The 20,852-nt window shown below is 51.3% G+C and overlaps 1 protein-coding gene across 1 annotated transcript in view; it reads left to right on the top strand.

The window, feature by feature from the left end:
• LOC123027216 (WAS/WASL-interacting protein family member 3-like) overlaps positions 1-19,506 on the top strand; it is a 21,714-nt gene extending 2,208 nt beyond the window's left edge. Inside the window, exons 2-4 of the mRNA XM_044437755.1 lie at positions 8,096-8,184; positions 8,681-8,773; positions 19,256-19,506. Of these exons, the coding sequence (XP_044293690.1) occupies positions 8,096-8,184; positions 8,681-8,773; positions 19,256-19,506 (433 nt within the window). The remainder of the gene's footprint in view (positions 1-8,095; positions 8,185-8,680; positions 8,774-19,255) is intronic.
• The last annotated feature ends 1,346 nt before the right edge of the window (positions 19,507-20,852 follow it).

A 20,852-nucleotide genomic window follows, 5' to 3' on the forward strand; every position in this document is an offset into this window, starting at 1 on the left:
GCGGGCCCTCCCTGCCGGCCGGGCAGCGCTACGGAGAGCTGCAGCTAGCGGCGGGCCTGCGCGCCGACGGTGCCCGCTGCCCTGTGCGCCGCCACCTCTCCTGGCTGGAGGAGCGCCCCGCCATCCCGCCCGCCCACTCTCCTCGCGCCGCGCGGCGGCCGAACATGCGGCGCGGGAGGCGAGCGGCGCCGACGCCCCCCGCGGGCGGGGACAGCCGCGTCTCCCCTGCAGGGCGGCTGCGCTCGTCTCGCAGGGCGCCCCGCGCGGTCCCAGCCCCTCGCCGCGGGGGAACCCGTCTAGCGGCGCCCGGAGCCGCCGGCATGCAGCCCGCCCGACGCGCTCCGTGCCCGCGCGCGGGTTTTGGCAGTGGGGGCCTGGTCCCGGCACTGCCTGCGGCAGGTGTGCCCTCGCGCTCTCAGGCACCGTGAAGGTGGGCTGCTGCTTCCCGACGGACACTCCTCGTGCCACGTCTTAGGAGACGTGCAGCTAGTCCACTCTTGGCTTTGTTTTTCCCTCCCAAATGGACATCCTGGGTTTAGAAAAAGGTGGGAAAACGTGGGAGGGGTACAGCTGGAAGAGGGGCCCTGGACACCCGCAGAGCCTGATGGAAGGGTCAGGAGGACCCGGGACAAACCTTGCCTGCACCACGCGCATGGGTTCGTGCTTCAGCCCTGTGCACAAGTGCCTCTGAAGCATGTGTTGGATGGCAGCCTTGCTCGGTGGAAGGGTCGCAGTTGCAGGCCACCTGGACCAGGGCATTTTGCTTCGGGAGCAGAGCCGAGATCTCGCCCGTTTCCCTGAAGGAACCGCTTGCGGGCTCCCGCATTCCTGCCTCCCTCCCTCCCTCCCTCCGCCCGCTGCCAACGGAAGTGTCCAGCTGCATCTTGCTGCCGAGGGGCTGGGCTGGCCCTGCGCCCAACGGGTTGGCCACAGGGGGCTCTCAGGCTGCACAGTCAAAGGGAAGCCAGGTGGCCCCCCGCCTTCCTGCCGAAGGACTGAGCAGTCCTGTTCTCTTAGAAGCTGTCAGTGCTTAGTTTTCTCTGCCCCCCGATGTAGCTCTCCTGTGCTCCAGTTTTGGGGCACAAAGGCAGCTTTGACCGCTTTGCTTAATAAGTCTTCCTGGCTCTCCCCGGCTTTCTCCTCTGTTTCGGTGCGTGGGGCTGCCCTTTTGATGTATCTCCCTACCCAAAGGAAGTTGGGTGTGCAGCCTCTGCTCACTTTCAATCATTACATTAATCAAACAGTAGTTGGTTAATCAGTGCAGGCCTGATTAACCAATTCACTTTGGTCAGTGGAGCAAAACTCAGGTCTCTACTCTCAAACTGTTTTGGTTTGGGGGTAAAAAAGAACCATAAACCACATCCCTTCCTTTGAATGAGGAGTGGTAGCTTATGTTAGTTAAATGCTTTCCTTCCGCCTTTAGCGACCAGGTTCGCATGACCCGAATGGGTTAATAAGTGACACGGGGTCCATTCACACGTCACGCTAACCTATCCCAGCAATAACCAGGTGGGCTGGTTGCCATGCCAACACCAATGGCGCACCTTCAGACAGTTGGGCCCCCTGTGGGATGTTGCCCTCCCCTCCCCGTCAGTCCTCCTGGGGGATCCTGGGGACCCACGGAGGACCGGCTTCTCTCCCTCCACAGCCATGAGCTTTTCTTCCTTTCATGGCTTTTCCACCATGGCTTCTTCCCCTGTAAGCTTTTGTTCTCTAGTGCATGACAGACCTTCACAGTCCCTGTTTGGCCAGTCCCTTCAAAGTGTCCCAGATGTTGGAGGAGCTGCCCGTACTGGCCAGGCATAGTTTTTTGTAATAGTCCTCTTAACATGTGCAAATATTGGTGGAAATTATTTTTAAGATTGCATTTGTCTTTGCATAATGGCAGATTTATAGTTGGATTAGTGCAAGAAGCCACACGGGGAGCCTTGGGCTGGCAGTGCTGGCGAAGTCCTGCAAGTCTCCAGCCCGGTCACTGCCCCACAGGTGCCTCGGCCAAGTTCAATTTCCCCTTTGATTCCATTTGGCAGTTGTCAAAGTGTGGAGAGCCAAATCTCATTTATTTATTTATTTATTTATTTATTTATTAGATTATATCCCACTTTTTCCCTAACAAACTCAAAGAGGCTTGCATTATTCTCCTCCTCTGCACTCAGTCCTATCTCCACAACAACAACCCTGTGAGGTAGGTTGGGCTGAGGGTCTGTGCGTGGCCCAGAGTCACCCAGTGGGCTCCGTGGCTGAACCCAGATTGCATTATATATACTTGCACTGGTTGTGCACAAGGGATTGTCTGAGATGTTTTATGCAACTGCATATTGCAGAAACACGGGGCGCCATCCTGAAGTGAATAAATGCACTTGTTCCAGACAAGGTCGGTGTTGTAGATGTGCAGTTCCTCTGACTGGATGGAGGGTTCTCAGCTTCTTCTGGATGGAGGGACACTTCCCCTGAAGGAGCACATCCCCGGCTCGGGGCCTTTTCTGGATCCATCCTTGTCACTTGAGATTCAGGGTGCCTCCGTGGCACAGAGTGCCTTCTATGTGCTTCAGCTGGTAGCCCAGTTACTCCCATATTCAGACTGGCTTCAGTAGTCTGTGCTCTGGTAATGTCCAAGTCAGGTTACTACAGTGCTGTGTTCATGGGGCTGCCCTTGAAGATGGCTCGGAAGCTGCAAAATGTAGCAGCCAGATTAATAACTGGGACCAGAAGGTCTGAGGACACAGCCAGCTCTGACCCATTTGAATTAGCTGTCTCTAGGTTCCAGGACTTATCCACAGTGCAGGTTTTAAGCTGTGAAGCCTTGCACAGCTCAGAACCAGCCTCCCTGGGCAAACAACCAGCCCACCAATGGTGCCTCCATCTTGTCAGCGCGAAGACAGAAGGGACTGGCTTTTGCACAGCACATCATTCCCGTCCAGGGAGCACGTCCTCTTTTCGAGCTGGAGAAGACAGAGCCGAGTGCCTGTGAATGTTTGATGCAGTGGGGAGGGCAGCTCGGATCTCCAGGGGACCCCCTGCGGCGAAAGGGCTGCAGCGAAGGCTCCCAGGTAGGAGAGAACCCACCAAAAGAAGGAACGTGCCTCCAGCCCCCGGCGCAAAGGAGTAAAGAAAGAAGCCTGTATGGACAGGTTGGTGACATTAGCAAGCACAGAGGCACACGCACGTGTCCCCACGTGTCACATGGGATGGATATATCCAAGTGCGAGCAGTCAGAGCTGTTGTTTGCTTGTTTCCTTGTATTGAAGCCACACTTTGTCGGGGTCAGTGAACCCCTCCTGCTTCTCTGGGAACCCAGAGGGCACACCAGAAGAATGGATGGTCTAAAGCCAGGCTGGGAGCGTTTTCGGCTGAGTAGCACTTAGGCCAAGCGTTCTCCCATTATACCACCCCAGCAGTTTGGGGAGAAATTAGTCCCACAATCCATCCCTAGTGCCATATTCAAGGCAAAGATTACTTCCTGCTTTAAAGAGGTCCTCTTCCTCCTACGTGCTTTCTCATTTCCTAACAAGCCAATCCAACCCTAACAAGCAAAACCTACAAAGTAGTTTATTCAGTCTTGCTTTGCTTTCTCCGTTATCCAATAATAGTCTTCAAATAAATTTGACCCAAGAGCTTGGCTTCACTCTTCACTCCCTCGACAGGCTGCTGCTCCAAAATAATCAAAAGCAAATTGTGCATTTTTCAAGACGTTTATATCTTTCATACATCCCACTCTATCAAATGTGATTATATCAATGTCAAGCTGCTAATAACATGTCAACATAGGTTTTCCCACTTTTCAGTTGATGGTATAGCTTTCTTTTTTGCCAGTGTTGCATTGTTGCTTGCAAAAAATTAACTAATTAAAAATTGTGCATTTGATAGTCATTTGGAACTAAGAAATACAGGGTGATACCCAAGCTTTGTATTATTCACTGTTTCATAGTATGATACTCATTTTTGGGGAAAAAATGTTAGTTCAATAATTTGAGCTGTTATTGTAATTGGTAGAATTATGATATGGTTATTTAAGGTAGATGTATATGCATGTATTAGTATGCATGTATTCTGAATACACATTTTGAATTGTTTGTGTTAGCTACTGAATTTAATTGATAAACAGAAATAAACAATGCTGTAGTTCTTCTTTTAAAGAATTGGACCCTCACAAGTCCAATTTCTTGCTCTGTGTAAAGTTTTTTTATGATTTCCAAGATGTTTGTTTAAGATCAACTGGATTTCAACTCCCATCAGTTCACAAATGCATTTTCCAATAATGCATTTCCTAAATGCCTGTCGCAAACGGGGATTGCTTCCATATGTATTGGGTTTCCTCTATCGTGACAGCCCAAACAAAGGCTTTTTAGAAAGGGAAAGGCAGCGGCATGGGGGCATCATTTCCTCGGAGGACACGCTCCTCTCTCTCGCCCTCCTGCCCCCCCCCGCTCAAATACTTTGGGAAGTGCTACATCAGCCCATAGGGCAGAGATAATGATGGGACGAACACGCGCGCGGTGGCAAGCGCTCCTCTTTGTCGAGCCAGCCGTCCCTCGTCCGCTCTTAATGGACTGAGAACCCCAACAATAAAAGCGCCCTGAGGAGATCATTGGTCCTACCGAGATATCCAGAGATGTCTGGATGTGATGTCTGTGGTGATGAAGGGCAGGCGACCGGGAGGGGCTGGTGCACAGGAGCCCGGTCTGGTCCGAAGCGGCGCAGCTTCGCCATGGACTCATGCGCGAGTCGGTGCTGTCCAGGTTCAGGGCACGTGACTGGCTGCAGCCCGGTCGCTGAGCAGGTCCAGGGCGGCGGCGGCGGCGGCTTTTTGAGCCGGCCGTCAGAGCAGCCCGCTGGTTGGTCTCTCACTCTTAGCGTTGGCTCTGTCCCCCACAAATTGTTTCAGGAACTTTAAGATTTGCAGACATGCCATCTAATTTTTAATGGCGCACCTATGAATCTTTTACCATAAAATTGCTCATTTCAGATCTGTCATTTATATTGAGTCTGCACATTCCACATATGAAAGACAAATGTCAGACTTCATACTTGCTTAATTTCAAGCCCATTTTCCCTTCAGTTCTTCTACATAAGGCAGAACTGAGTGCAAAATGACACGCACATGGAAAAGCAAACAAAAACCCAGCTATAAATGTGATATTTCTCTTTTCAAAACCAAACAACCACTGTAATATTTATATTTCATTGTTTAAATCCCCCAGGAAACCCACTTTAATGTATCTCAGTGTCCTGAGAGTTTGGTTTAAGAGCAACCTTTAATTAGGTAAAAACAGCGTATCTGCTTGCATTCTATCAACAATGAAACATTAGCAACTTATATTTTGCTAGCTTTGACCTATATTATTTATTTATTTGTTTATTTATTTAGGGAACTTCTATGCTGCCCCATTCGCCAAAGCCTCAGAGCGGCTCACGATCATAAATAAATAACATCATATAACATACAACATTGTTGTAAGCCGCCCCGAGGCTGTTGTGAGCCGCCCCAAGGCTTCGGCGAATGGGGCGGCATAAAAATGTTTTAATAAATAAATAAATAAATAAATAAATAAATAAAACAATATGATTTAACAGTATAAATTAAGTCACCCTGGCCAAAGAATAAAATAAATAAATAATATTAACAATTAAAATAACATTTGAATAAAAAGGTCTTCTCCTGGCACCGAAAAAAAATAACGACGGCGCCAGGCGGACCTCTCTGGGGAGGTCTATATCAGAGAAGGGACTTTGAAGAAGAAACCAAATGCCGCTTTTGCTGGGATGGCTCTGCTGCTTGGCTGCTTCTGGATGCAATGCTCTGTTGTTGCTGGAGTGGAATCTAATAAGTCATGAATTGGCCCTTCTGCCTTGAGTTCTCCCTAATTGCTTCACCACAGGAAACCCCTTCTGTTTTATTCTAGCAGAAACCAAGTGGCTTCACTTCTTTTCCCTGGGTTGGCTGCCAGCTCAGCTCTCTCAGCAGCACGGGCCTCTCTGAATGCAGCTTTCCTCGTACCACAAGCAGAGCCCTGGAAGGATGCGCTTTGGGAGGAGGGAGGAGCTCTGTGCCATGGCAGAGAGAGCGAGGTTTGCAGTGCAGATGCTCTCTCGCTCGCCTGCCGTGGCTGTGCCCAGCGATGCCCCCAGCAGCAGTCCTGGCGGCTCTGCCAAGCCATACCAACAGATCCGTTCCAGCCGTTCTCAGCTCCACCGAGAGCCCGTCTCTGGCGAAGCTGAAGGCTCTTAATTGCCTATTCAAGACCAAGCTGCCATGAGCTGCTTCGCATTTCAACAGGGAATAATATATGGTTGCCTGGAAAACCCTTTCCCCCACACTCGCCGCCACTGCAGGGCTTGCAGCAAGGCCCTCTTAGCTTAATAAGGAGGCCATATTAGTTATGCTGCAGAGCATCATCAGAAAGGCATTTAAATGAGCCTTTTCATGAAAGTCCACACGTTCCCATGAGAAACCTGAGAGGCAGAAAGTGTGGAGACATCAGCAGCTCTTGGAGATGCAACCGGTGAGGCAAGCATGCCCCAACCTGCCGCCCCACTGCTGTTTGCTGCATAAGATCCCAGTGCGTTTCATGAGATTTTGCCTTGTGTTTTCATTGATTTGTGCAATGTAGATGTGCGAAGAAGGCAGGCGCAGTGCCCTTTGGGTGCCTTCCTCTGTGCTAAAAGTGCAGCCTGCTCGGGACTGCCTGGAGAGGGCAGTGAGGGTGCGCCTGACCCACAGCGACTAGCTGGGAAGCGGTGGCATCGTGGGGCTGTGTGAACATGTCCCTTCCCCTGTACGTGGCAGCCGAGGGAGGGCAACACGCTAACGCGAGCTCATGCTGTGCTCTTGCTGCCTGCGAGCTGTGCATTTCTGGAGAGGCACGGAGCTGTGGCGCCCATGTGCTCCCGGGGAGCTTGCTGCTTGCCGTGTCCGAAAGCCTGGAGGCCTGGCCCTCGGCATTTCTCCCAGTTGTCCCCAGAGGTCCTTCTCACGACCACCTGCCGAAGGCCAGGGATGCTGGGGGGAGTCCAAAGCAGGCTGCAACCATGGGGGAGGCTGAGAAGAAGGCCAGTGGAGGAGTGAGGTGATCGTCTGGAGGAGAGGGGAGCAAGGGAGAGGGTGAAGTGGGTGGCTGAGGGTGTGCGGGGGGGGGGGGAGAGAGAGAGAGAGAGAGTCTTTGGCTTGCCATGTGTTCGCCCACCGTTGCTGGGTGAGCACTAACAGATTCCCCCAGACTATGTGCTCTGGGGAAGAGGGGCAGCCCCTCCTTGTCAATCACGCAACTTTCCTCCATACGTTTGTCAACAAGCACAGAACCAAAGTGGGAGAGGCTCCTCCTTCGGGGGTTTTACAGTTCTGCCCAAGACACATGTTACAAATTCAGTGCAAAAGCCCAGCTTTGCTCTCCATATCTCTTACACCCCATCCCTTTGATCTTCTGGAATTATCTGAGAATCAGGCTGTATACAGGGATATGAATGATGAAAGGTATTTTCCATCTTTGACAGGCCAAGCACTCTGTAAGATTAAGGAATGCTCTGCTTTTTGTCTCCCCAGTTTAAATGGCCAGTTCACGTTTCCTTCTGAGCTAGGTCTTTTTAGCTCTTCAGACCTACAAGGCCTGCAAGAATATAGTTAGTTTAAAAAAAACCTGCATTGAGTTCCTCAAAATGTTCTTCATCGTGCCTTGGAGGTCTGCACCAGACTTTCCAATTCATATCTCCAAAGATCTCTTTCTTGCGAGGGTAGATGCTTATGATAACCAGTACAGAAGAACCAAAGGCAGACAGGTAAAAAATTGTTTTGTCTGGGGGTAAGTGTAGTTCACAGTAAATTCAAGAATATTTTTCCCCTCCTGAATGTAAATGACATAGAAAATTACCACATTTGCTATGCTTTTCTACAGTCTTACCACAGATAGTAAACTTCATTGCATATAATCATACAAGTTGGAATGCAAAGTCATTCTGATATGAAATTCTCCCCACATGTCCTGGAAATAGAGAGACTCTGGGACAATTAATTTGCGTCTGCCTTTCCCGTGTGTGCTCGTTGGAAATGAAGTCACTGTTATTCTTATACTGGCCAAACTGCTTTTTCCTCCAAATGCAGACTTTTTCAGGATCCCAGAAAACTGACCTTGCGGAAATGTGCTGCTGAAGGGGCACCAGGAACAGCTCTCTGCTCGCCAGCTGCACCAGGTAAGCGCACCATGCCAGACTGCTCCCCCCCCCCCCCGCTTCCATGCACCATGCATGGCCAGGACAGCTGCTCTGGAGAGCAGAGGGCACATGGTTTCAAGTCCGTGCCCGGTGCCTGCTCTGTTAATGGCTTCCGAGCGTTAGATGCTCCCATGCTCGTATTGTCTAGCCCACTGGGCAGAGCAATCCGACGGGAGCGCTTCCAACAAACCCTAAGCCCCACTGGGCCTTCCAGCCCTGGCAGAAGCTATGCAGGGAGGGGGGGCTTTTGCTGGCAGTGGGTGTCCTGCTCAGGTTTCCTGCTTCTGCAGCCAAATCCAAAGCCTATCAAAGGATAGAGGGTTCAGTGCCCATGCCCACTGGACCTGGACTGGGCTGATCCATGAAGCTGGGGAATTATCCAGGGAATCAGTCCTGAGTATGGTTTTCCGCAGCTGACTGGCCACAGTGCCAGACGTCGGTCCAATCAAAGGTATTATCTGTCCTGCTTTGACAGGTCTCAGGTGCCAGATGCATCCTGCATACAGTTTTAATAAATGGAATACATTAGCGCAGCACCCAGCTGACGGGATCAGCCGCGCCATCACAGGTAAACATGAAAGCGCCTTCTGCAGTGCCTCAGATGTTGCAACCATCCTTCACACCCACTTCCCGTGAGTAAGGAAACATTTGGTCGCCTGTCCATGCAACCCTGACAGGGTCGACAAGAACAAACCAGAAAACGAAGATGCAGGGCAAACTCTGCCAAAGTCTGCACAAGCTGCTTGAGGTTAGCCCAAAAGGGGCCAAGTCCCCATCGGGCAGGGGTGCCCGGGAATCTGCAGGCAGAGGGGCCCTGTGTCCAGGCTGTGCAGCGCTTCGGGGTAACGGGATGGAGTCCGCCCAGAAGCCAGAGGAGATCACGCAGCGCAGGAGTGGTGGCACAGTTGCCCTCCCTGTCTGAGCCCTTGCCACTGCATGTTGCACTCACCAAAGTTTCTGGACTATCCTTGGTGGCAGCTCCATGTAGAAATACAGAAAAAGAGTGAGTCAGAAGGGTCCTCCCGGGCCATCTAGTCTGACCCCCGGCACCAGCCGGCTCCGCTCACGACATGCCCACCATGTGCATGTCCAGCCTATCCTTGAACACCCTCCCCGATGGGGCCTCAACGACCTCCCATGGAAGCCCATTCCACACCCTCGGGGTCCTGACTGTCAGGAAGTGCTTCCTGGCATCCAAATTGAACCTGGGTTCCCTGAGCTTGGCTCCCTTGGAGCGCGTCCCACCTTCCTCTGCAGGGGAGAACAGGCCTCTACCAATGTACAACCATTGCAGGACGCTAAATCTAAGTCGCAGCTCCTCACCAGTGCAGGCTGCTGCCAGGAAGCTTTGCTTGCATTTGCTGAGACAACCCACTCCCCCCACCCTGCCACCACACGCACATGTATTTTGTAATTGGCAAATTTACTGATCAGCTGGGATGGTTATGCAGCAAAGTGAAAACCTTGCCATTCCCCCAGGAGAGCTATCCAGTAACTGTTCTTCTGCCTCACCCCGGTGAAACTGAGCTGCTCTTTCTCTCCTCCCTCCCTCCACCAACCGCAGAACTCAGAAATCTGCAGTTCTGGCATGGCCAAGCGCTCTGCTTCACCTGGATGGGGCGAACAGGTGAGATGGAGCCGTGCATCAGCAGCATGCGGAGGGCCTCAGTGGTTTCAGGTAGATGCCAAATAACATGGAAGACAGAACAGAATCTTGTAGCCCCCAAAGCTTAAAGGCCCTGGGCAGGCAGAAACTCCTGGAAGCAGCCACCTCAGGATGTGCAGGAGCCCTGCAGCAATGCGCCGCCCACACCCAGCTCTTGGGGAGGTATTCTGGTCAATGGCAGAGATGGCAGGGCTGACGGGGGGTCCCGGAGAAGAAATGCAGTTGTCCTCCCCCTCTCTCTCTTCTGGCAACAGCCCCCCGGCATGCAGAAGAGGATGTCTTTCAACATAAAAACAGCACAAGAAGTGACTGGACTTTGGTTCCGCAGTCTAGCCCTCGCTCACCACTGGAGCATCCAGAGCACAAACGCCAAACTGAAGCTCTGAACTCAGGAATCTTCCAGCATTTAACCTTCCAAGAGGCCCAATATTAAAAACATCGGTATAACAAAATATTGAATTCAGGTGGCCGTAGAATGTAAAACTGGGAATCAGTGCGGAAGTGAAGGGCCATCCATTTGGCTTTTCAGTGCTCTTAAAATGTTAATATTCTTCAGCATTTCCTGTTCCTTCTGGGTCATTTATACACGGTTTAACTGCCCTAGCAGACATTACTGGAAAAGCTCAGCTTACATTTCTAACTATTCCAAAGCTGCCTTGGACCATTTTCCTCTCAGTGATGAATGAGGCAAGACAGAATTCTTCTGTAGCGTTTCATCCATTATAACCATGCACAGTCCCAGCTGCATCAGGAAACTTCACTGTAAGTTCATTTTCTGAAGCTTCTTTCTAAAACCAGAACTCTCTGTAAAGCCCTTGCTATCCTGATTTGGTTTTCCATGTGTGATCGCTTTTTTAAAAGGCAGGCTTGCATGAACATCTGCTGGGACAGTGCATCAAAACATTGTTTCCACTTTCCACCTCTGCCACCCTTGCCACTACTGATTAATTCACCATCTAACTCCAGAAACCAAGATGTTTATTTAGGTATTTGAAACTCTCCAGCTGGCTTGCAGTATATTTACAATACAATAACATTCAGAAATGTTACTAGAAATGTGTATATGGGCATTTGTTCTGCAGATGCACCAATCAGGGCTGGATGATTTCCAAAATCCCAAACTATGAACATCTCCTGGAGCCAAAGGAGTCAAAGAAACAACCAAAAGGCCAACCGTAACTCCGAAGGAGCTGGAAAGTTCCACATCGGAGAGGGGAGAAACTTTTCTGAGGGACTTTATCACCTGGACCCTCCATGTAGTTGGGCTTTCTGGAAGGGTGCCAGAAAGAAAGCCTGTGATGAAGTAAACCCATATCAGAGCTTGTTTGATGTTTTCAAAGAAGCATGTGGGAAACATGGCACACATGTGGGAAAGTTCCTCCAGCCTGCTGAAACCGGAACTGAACCTCTTGGCCTCGCCGCACAGCACAGCGCCTGGTGTAAAGGAAGCCGTCCTCGTTGCCCTATAAATGCCACCCAGGTTAAAGCCTGGTCGTGGTAGCATTGGGTCGAGGGGTGATTCCCTCAGCAGGGATTGAGGAACTGTTCTGGACAGAAGGTGAGGTGGATGGAGCCATCGACAGGGCTGTTCTGGAAGAAGACTTGCCTCGGTCTGGGAGCCCCTTGGGTAGAGGTTCACTTTCTGGGGACTGTCATCCAGAGCACCGGCGTGGTTTCAAGCCAAGAACCTGGATGTCTTCGAATGGCTCATTGAAGGCCAAACCTCAGTCCGGCTGTTGTCCATCAGAAGCCCCCGTTCAACCTGACAGTGTTGGAGCAGCCTTGCCAAGATGCGCAACGAACCATGAGTCAGATGAACTAGCTGGCAGAGACTCGCCCAGGAAGACTGGCAGCTGGTCCTGGTGCCACCCAGCATGGACTCGGCGTGGCGAATATTTACGCAACCAGCATGTGCCAGTTTGCTTTTGTTTACTGAGCTTGTGTGCCACATGCACACAATCCTGTAGCTGCATGGTGTTTGGCATCTTGTGTACGTCGCATGGTAATAGCGCCAATTAAACCCATTTCAGTTCCAGTTTGTAACAAAATAGAATGCGGAAAAAGCAACAGGGTAAATATTTCTGCAGATCTTGTTCTTTAGCAGCTCACTGGTTTTCAGGGAACTGGGAAGGACAGAGTGAATGAGGTTGGGAGAATTCAGCCGGGAGCTGGAATCCACTCTGAAGCCTGCCCCATTGCAGTAAACCGATCCCCTCTCTCCGCCACAGAGTCCTCTGAGCTCTCAACCCACTGCATGAAGAGCAGGAATGCTGTGTAGCCTCCTTGGAGGGGCAGCCTTTGAAGAGCCTCTGGAAAGTTCAGCCCGCTGATGACTCAGCTCCAGAAGGGCGACACAAACCCTCCCACATATTGCAGCAGCTTCCTGGCTCCCAGTCTGTCTCCTGACATGACTCAAAGTTCTGGCCTTGACCTTCTGATGCATAGCTGGGCTGGAGCAGCAGGCACCACACGGCGCAGCATCAGGCCTGCATGGTGCATGACTTCCCCAAGCACTGCCCTGCTGCAGCAGCTCACGGGGAATGACGGCGAAGGCCCAGGAAGCCACATTTTTTCATGCTGAAGGCTTGCCTGGCCCCATAAGTTAGCCAGCCCAGCTCTGGGGCACCGCCTGCCTGTCCAAGCCCCGGCCGCAGCCCCTGCCCCTTGCACCATCTCTGCAGCCGCCCTCTGCTTCATCCAGGGACCGTCGACGCGGAGGCCTGAGTTCGCGGATTCCACCAGGCTGCCTCTGGGATCCCGCGGCAAGATACCTCCACAGCCTGTTGCATGAAGCCACCGGCCCTCGCCTCAGGCACAGGAGTCCTGCAGTGCTGTAAATGGGAGACAGATGTTACGTCCATCTGATGCATTATGAAACCAGAGGATTTGCCAGGGAAAAAGAAAAACTCCTTTCCCATCTTGAAATCAGTGGGATTTCTTGGAGGCCTGAAACTTAAGCACGTGCTTAAGAGCTTTGCTGGACCAGAGCCCAACTGGATACTTTCAGGGAACAGATGGAGAGCAGAGGCCAGAGAGGCGCTTCCATTTCCCCCCAGCCAATTCCTCTCGCCTGTTGATTCGGAGCTTCCCTCGCGCTGGGGATGCAGTGCGACTGCAGCAGGTGCAGCCGCTCTCTGCTGCGAGTCTTGCGGACATCAGAGGGCGCTGCCTGCCGGATCTGGCCCAGGGACGCTTGTGTTGGGCACCCTGTTTCCAGGAGAGCTGGGGGAGGAAATGGTGTGCCACCCTGCGCCCCGTAGCATGTCCTCGTCACGCCTTCAAACACGGCGGCTGCGCTTGGGTGCCATGGCTAACTACCCTGTTCCCCGCCCATCACCACAGCTGCCACCTTGAATGTGCCAAAGCCTTCGCGAAAGTCCCCCCCAGGGGTGCTCCCCACGTTCTCTGGGGGTGAATTAGGGGGATGCCTCGAGGGACTGCTGAGCCTTTTCTCCAAGCACCGCACAGTCCAGCCCTTTCCCGCTCCCCCCTCCGCCATGTCATGCGGCTTTAGGCAATGCGGCTTCGCCACGCTCAGCAGCGAGTCCTGTCTGTAAGCCCACTGCTCTGGAAGTGCCGTCCTTGCCCTGTCCTTCTCCTATCCTCGTGGTCCTCCTGCAGGTGTCCCAGAGGACACGGTGACAGCTTTCCCCTGTTCCTTGCCACCGCCACAAGCCTTCCTGGGCTCACTGAGGTTTTTAGTGGTTTGTGAGATCACAATCCCATTTATCATCTCTGGGCATCTTGCAGCTCCCCACTGAATTTTTTAAAAAAGGATGCACAAAGTCACGCACAGCATGGCAGAATTAATTTTTTGGGAAGTTTGTCTCACCCACAAATCCGGAGCATCACTTTATGCCATTGCCGTGCAGCTCCTGGGGACAGGCCAGTGCCAGCTGCCTCCAAAGCGCCCAGGCATCAGTTGGCCACAGCTGCCACCGGCTTCCCGCTCCCCACACTGCCACGAGCCCTTTGGGTCTAGTGCGGCTTGGCCGTCCCTTTAAATATTTTTTCTCCTACGGCAAAAGGCAGCTGCCAAGCTGGGCTCCTCGGTCTTCCCTTTGACCAGTGAGGGGGCAGCGCAAGAGCGTGCTGACTGCCAGCTCTCAGGAGGAAAGAAATGCTTTTAGGGAAAATTCAAGCTGTGGCCAGCCCAAGGGATCCTGCGAGATCTGTGTGTGTGTGTGTGGGGGGGTGCCAGTTCTGGATGCCCCAAGTGCTGCCTCAACTTTTTTAAAAAAAGTGCCTTCAAATATCTCAAGAAAACCGTGGGCAGCTGTGAGCAGGCTCACCAAGGTGCCGCCGCCTTGTTCATGGCTGCCAAACCAGGGAGCACAAACGGAAGCTTGTTCATCAAGGTTCCCAGTCTCAGAGCGGGGGAAAGAGCTGCAGCGAGCGCAACAGGAGTCGTGGCGGCTTTGGGGAGCGGGAAGCGCCTTTGCCAGCTGCTCCCAAAGCCTCCGTGGCTCTCCAGGTGGGGCTGACATGGCGCATTTTGCCTCGCTTGCCAAGCGTCTCACATGACGACTCGGACCGGTAAAACAAAGCTGGCTCCAAGCTCTGCATAACCCAAACTTAAGCCTCCTTGACCTGGGCTGATACAACATGACACCCCATGAAATAAACCTTGGAAAGACAGAGTGCACAGAGCTGAAAAATAGCCACTGGACTCAGCCACCAATAACCGGGTGCAAAACCCTTTCCGGGCACTCGGGACGTGTTTACAGGCTGCCCATCCACCAGCCTCAAGGGCAGCCGAGAGCCTCCAGCGCCCTCCGCTCCAGGGGCGCTCCATCAATCCACCTGCTGGGCTGCCTTCCAGGGAGCCGGCAGTGCCTCTGGCCCGGGACCCTGCAGGCAGCTCTGTGCCTCCGGTCACAGTCTGGCAGCCCTCCCACTGTTCAGCAGCCTGCTTCTATTCCTTTTGTTCTTAAAAACGCAAATCCAGGGCCCTGCCGCCGCCAGAACCTCCAAGCGTGTTCCGGGCACTTTGGCTGCTGGTAGACGTGTCTCTGCCATTTGAAGCTTGCTGCCTGCCCGTTGCATGCCAGCGCCAAGCCAGAGGGCACAGGCTGCCAGTTCGGGGAGCAGAACGTGAAAGCGGGCAAAGGGATGCAGAGGGAGGACAGCGAGGCAGGAGGCGGCCCATGAGGAAGCGCCGGGCAGCCACCTCCCCAGCAAAATGCACAGGGGCCCCTTTGAGCAGCATCGTGCTGGCGTGTGAGCTGAGCACTCAGGGGCAGGGAAGCCCAGCAGGCCAGGATCGGTGGCTTCCCTGGCACCCTGCAGGGCATGACAGAGGGCGCCACTCACGCGGCGTGGGGGCGATGGAGGCTGGAGTGATTGAGGACATTCGCCTTCTCGAGCGGTGCGGCACGAACGGGGTGCAGCGATGCTGGGGGCCCCTCCTGAGCCCCCGGTCACTGTGTGGTGCTCCTCTGCACCAGAAGCGACCCAGCAGCCCTGTCGGTGAGCTGGCAGGAGTGCAGCATGAAATCCCTCCGGGGGCACATGGAGAAGAGCATGAATTCTGAAAGGCCAGCCTGTGGACAGTGACTGCAGAGGCCCTGCGGCGGGTCCCTCTGGTGTGCTCCTCTTCATTCGTGCAGTGGGCGGACTTTGTACGTGTCCTGGAGGGTGCGGTGAGGACTGAGAGGGATGGCGGGAGTGAGGGAGGGAGACGGCTCAGGCTAGACACGCTTCCTGTGGTGTGGGACAGTCATCCCGGAGGATGCGCGACTTCCTGTTGTCTCCCACCGCTTCTGGTCAACACCACAAAGCCAATCAGGTTTGGCTACCTGACAAACGTCCGTGATAAGGCCAAATGCACACACTGAACGGGTGGAGGTTCCCCTCTTTGCACAAACATGCATGAACGACAGAAACGGTGGCAGCTCTTGCACAAACAGGCCGCACTTCCTGGTTCCACGCAGCCTGACTTCTGGCCAGAAAACATGTGCTGCATCACAGAGGACTGAAAAGCAGCGGATGCCACATTCTGCCAGATGCCTTTCCAGGTTTTGCCCCAGATCCAGTAAATTCTGCCTCGGTTTGGTCCCAACCCATCCTATGTCTCCTGAGCCAACCCACCAGGGATGCCGGCTGGGTGGAACTGTGGGATCAGACACACAGAAGAGCTTCAGCCAGCCTCATGGGTGGGCCAAAACCTTGTGCCAGTTGAGCTTCCGCCAGGCACTTGGATTCCCGGGGGCATTTTCTAGGATGAGACCTTGTGCCCCCTCTTCCCACTGTTGCAGAGCCTCCTCAGAGCTTCTAAATTCCTTTAGAAGCACGTCTTCTCACTGAACCAAATGTTCATCCTTTAGCTTAGTTAACACTAATCACAGCAGCTGTTTGATCAGTTTCCCCAGAATTGTTACAAAGTGCTCGATTTGTCTGGCCATTTAGGAAACGTTGAGTGCTGTCAGCTCCACATTCGCACACAGACGCACCTTCCTCTAAAAACCAGTGCCCAATTTTCCAGTGCAAATAGTACTAAGAAAGGGGCACGGGGTTAAGCCCTCTTGGGCCACCAGTTTGTCGAAAGCACGTGGCACTAGAATCACTCACAGCGGCCACAATTTCAAGGGTTTAGTCTTTGCGTGTGTTCGGGGCTGGAGGTGCAGGGCAATAGGGAAATTTTCCTCATTTTTCATTGCTTCAGAAAGGATTAATTCATCTGTACTTGCTGGGAGCTGATAGTCATTGAAGCTTCCTGGGGGAAAGTTTTCAAGGAGAATAAAAGCTTTTCAGATATAGCTTTTTTCAGCTGGGGTCACAAAGGAGCCCCAGTGCACCAAATACTAGGGTTTTCATTTGTCTGCTTGTTCTGTCAATGCAGGAGGTGAGATTCCCACAAGGGGAGCTGCATGCTTTGGGGTGGCTCATTGACCCGTGTGCCCCAGACATGGACATCTGTAGGATCACCGTTTCCCGGCTTTTAGGCCCAGAGGTGAGGCCTTTCTTCCAAGTGTTCCATTTTTTCCCCTCTTTGACTTTACCCCTGTAAAGCAGAAAAGGGTGGACATAAATCAGTTCATGTACAAACTTGAACCACCTAGTCTGACGCCTGATTCCAGAACCTGTGTGCTGGGATGTATCACCAGGTCAGGAGTCTTTCTGGCAAGCTGTTACTCCGAAGAATCCCATTGTGCTTGTAAATCACAGGCAGGTGCCTTGTTCTTTTGAAATGTTATACAATGGGCAGCTTTTGCCAACAAATAACTTTGCTCTCCTTCTTCTTGGTCCATGTTCTTAAGAATATGGCTTTTCCATTCCCGCAAGAGCCTCTGGAAACATGTCCTTGTTTCAAGTTTGCAAGACAGCGACTGCTTCCTCATCCCTCTTCACAGTTTGTGGGAGAGCTGCTTGTAATATCTGGCTTCAGTTGCCAGCCGGCTTCTCTCTCCGATAAGGGCCTTCTCACTAGCGAGTGTTCCTTGCCATTTCTATCGCTGTCGTCTCCCTTCCTTTCCTGCCTGGAGCTGCCGCAAGCTGCTGGCTTTGTCAAGCGCTCTGGGGGTTCTGGCAATCACCACGTTTACTTCACCGGCATACAGCCAGGATGCATGGAAGATGAGGACTGCCTAGGGTAGCCTCCACAGTCATGCACCTCCACCAGGACTGGTCCACAAGCTCGTTCATGCCTGGTTCGCGAGGGCATTGGCCATGCTGGTTGCGACTGGTGGGAATTGAGCCTCATCACATCTGCAGAAGCTTGGTCTTCTGAGCCGAGTCAAAAGGGGCCCTACCGTGGAGACCTGAAACCAAGCAAATACGCCAGACTTTCTACTTCACGTGGGCACATGCTCACATCCACAAGGATCCTTTTAAAAAACCATCATACTGAGCGGTCCTATTTTTGTGAAGCTGGTTACAGAGTCCGCGTCAAGTCGGAAGCACTTGTGTGTGCATTTATAGTGTGAAAGTAGGAATCAGGCAGGAAAAAAGGACTAAGAGTTTTGGCACCACACTTAGTCTAGGACACAATTTTGAGGCTAGATGGAAAGCTCTTGTTCGGCAGAAGCAGCAAGCGAATAGCAAGGATGAAGAGGGAGAGAGCGCAGTAACATCAGTGCCTTTTTCAGGGAGGATTTTATCAGACGCCCCTTCCTGGGATCCACAGATAGCATACATTCTATTTTCCGTTTGATATGCTGTGGATCATGCAACAATACCTGGATGGGAGACTTTTATTTTTATGGGCAAAATTGATAAACCATACTGATTCCTTTGTAGAGAAAATCAAGGTAAAAATATAGCCAAGAACGGATGAGAAATAGAATCTGAGAGAAACATTGCCGCTGAATGTGCCCCCAAAGTGAAATTCATTTTCTAAATGAATTTGGAAGTTCCTGCTTGAGAGCAACATCTGAGAAAATCTGAGGGAGCCGAAGCGTTTCATCAAGAAGTCTGGTGCAATTTCGCAGCAGGATTCCGCACTGATCTCCTGGATCATCACGACATCCACTGAGGAAATGCAAACAGTTGCTAGGGAGAGAGAGGGAGGGAGAAAGAGGGACCAATCCAGTCACCCCTGGTATCTTATTGCCAGCCGATAATAATAATCTATGTTGTCATTGTTGATTTAAGCCCAGGCATATTTTGCAATCACACAAGTTTCTAAGAAGATTTTGGATGTTTACTTGTGGAAAAGCAAGCACAACAAAAGTAAATTGAGCGCCATCTCTCTTTCAGGCCATGCTTTATAAAGTCTGCCCCTTGGAATGATGTGCTCTGGCTTTTTTCAGTAATAAATAATGCAGATTCCAGATTGAGGACTTTGGTATCTGGGTGCAGTGTAATGAATACCAGCCAACCAAAGACCAAAGCAAGCTGTGTAATTTCCCTGACCCTGTGATTCTATGATTCTGGGGTCAGTAATTCTTGGTTGCGGTTAAAACCAGGAGCAGGAGCACCTGGGGCGCAAGGTTAGTGAATCAAGCTGTATGAGGCAGAACAGACACTACAGAAAAAGAGTTATTAGCCACCCTGCCCCAGTAAAAGAGCCCTCACCAAAACGCTTGTAATAACCAAGCTCATTATGAGTGGATCCATTTGTCCATCACTAAAAATAGGCTTGTGGTGGTTGGATGACTCCTTCAAATGGGCAGCATTTTCTTTCCTCAGAAATCCCAAATCTTGTTTTTCCTCTATGGCAACATATATTAAAACTGGAATGGAGAAGTGGCAATGAGAAGGACAAGGGCATTACTAAGGGCGCAAAGGGTTAAGCACGGCATGGTTCACCAGGCCCCAGCACCAGCAGCAGATGGCTGGCCAGGAGGAGAAGGAACAGCTGTACTAGAAGAAGCACAGGAAATGGGCCAGGTAAGGATGGCGCCCTTTGGAACAGACCCATGTCTAACGTCTTCTTTCTTACAGCCCAGCTTATTCCAAGGCCTCCGACTGGTTCACTGGACAAATCCACCTGTGGCGAAGTGGGTCCCTCCCTGCAGGTGGCGCTTCAAAGGAGTCCAAAGGGAATCAGTGGAGGCATCCCTGGAGACCTGCAGGTGGAGACCTTCAGCACCTCCCAGCATCGCCCCGAGCTGTCAAATACAGGGATAACCCAGGCCAGTTTAGCTGCTCCTCTGGAGGCAAAACAAATGGTCCTTCCACAGAGAACATCGTGACTTGCCCGCAGGACCAGCCCTGCCTTGCAGACGGAGGAGTGTGGCTATTTCGCGTTGTCCCACAGAGGCTGGTGGAGGTGGGTAGATGACGGGAGACATTGCAGCAGTTTTACCGACATGATGAGCCTGGCAGCTGGAGCTCCCATTCCAGTTCCGCGTGGGGTAGCAGAAAGTCATCATGAACCAATATTAAGGTAACATTAGCAAACTTGTATAAAGAACACTTGTATAAAATGTTTTATAGATGCTATCTGTTGCCAAATAGGTTAGCTAAGATGTTTCCAAATACGTCAAATGGATGTTGGAAATGTAAACATAAATTGGGTACCTTTTATCATATGTGGTGGACTTGTGATAACGTGAAAAAGTATTGGATTAAAATACATAAATGGCTTGAGGAAATGTTACAAAAACCTTTAGCTTTTAAACCCGAAGTTTTTTTATTAAGCATTATTCCGTTGGACATTAGTAAACAAGAAATGTATCCGACTTTACATGTAATCACTGCGGCGAGGATTGCATTTGCTCAACACTGGAAAAGTGAAGAACTACCCACCGACGAACTAATTCTAAAAAAGATCCTGGACTTTGCAGAAACAGATAGATTGACCTTATCATTGAAGGAGAAGGAAGATACTGACTTCTATCAAACTTGGGACTTTTGTTATTATTGGCTAGAGAAATGGGACTTTGCATAGATTTAAATATGTTTTTAAGTTATCATAAATGGAAAAAGAAAGATGTGGGGGCTGGCCCAGCAGGCTCGATGTTTTTGATGGTTGATGTTGTTTTTAGTTTTTCTTTGTTTTTTAGGATTATAATTTCAAATAAAACTTATTTTTAAAAAAAGTCATCATGATCCACCCCCAGCAGCCAAACTGGCCTTTCTGTCATTCTTATCATGGTGACAATGTTTGAGGAGTCCCAGCTCATTTGAAGAGACTAAACCTGTTCCACAGGTTACCGGTTGTTTATACAGAAGAAGTGTTGCCATAAAAATTAGCATGAAATCCTGAGTGGTGATCAGCCCTGGGGCTTTCCCCCCACAGTCACACTTGTGACGCTGTCATTCTGGTCCTTCGAAGTATATCTGGACAGTAACATCCTCCCATCCCGGGAATGTGTGAAAATTGCCTGTTGCTTTCAAGTTGTCTAGTTTCATTAAGATAGTCGGCATATTTATCCAAGATGGGTTGCTTTTCGTCACCGTGTTTTCCAAGATATCATGCAAAAGAATGGCTGTTGCCTCACATTAGGAGCCCTGCCTTCATTCAGGGTGCAAATATTCTCCCCCATTCACTTCAACGGGAAGGCTGCACACCACATGTGCGCCTTTAGCTTCCTTC

The sequence above is a fragment of the Varanus komodoensis genome, unplaced genomic scaffold (assembly GCF_004798865.1).
Source record: "Varanus komodoensis strain SLA01 unplaced genomic scaffold, ASM479886v1 scaffold31, whole genome shotgun sequence".
Lineage (NCBI taxonomy): Eukaryota > Metazoa > Chordata > Lepidosauria > Squamata > Varanidae > Varanus > Varanus komodoensis.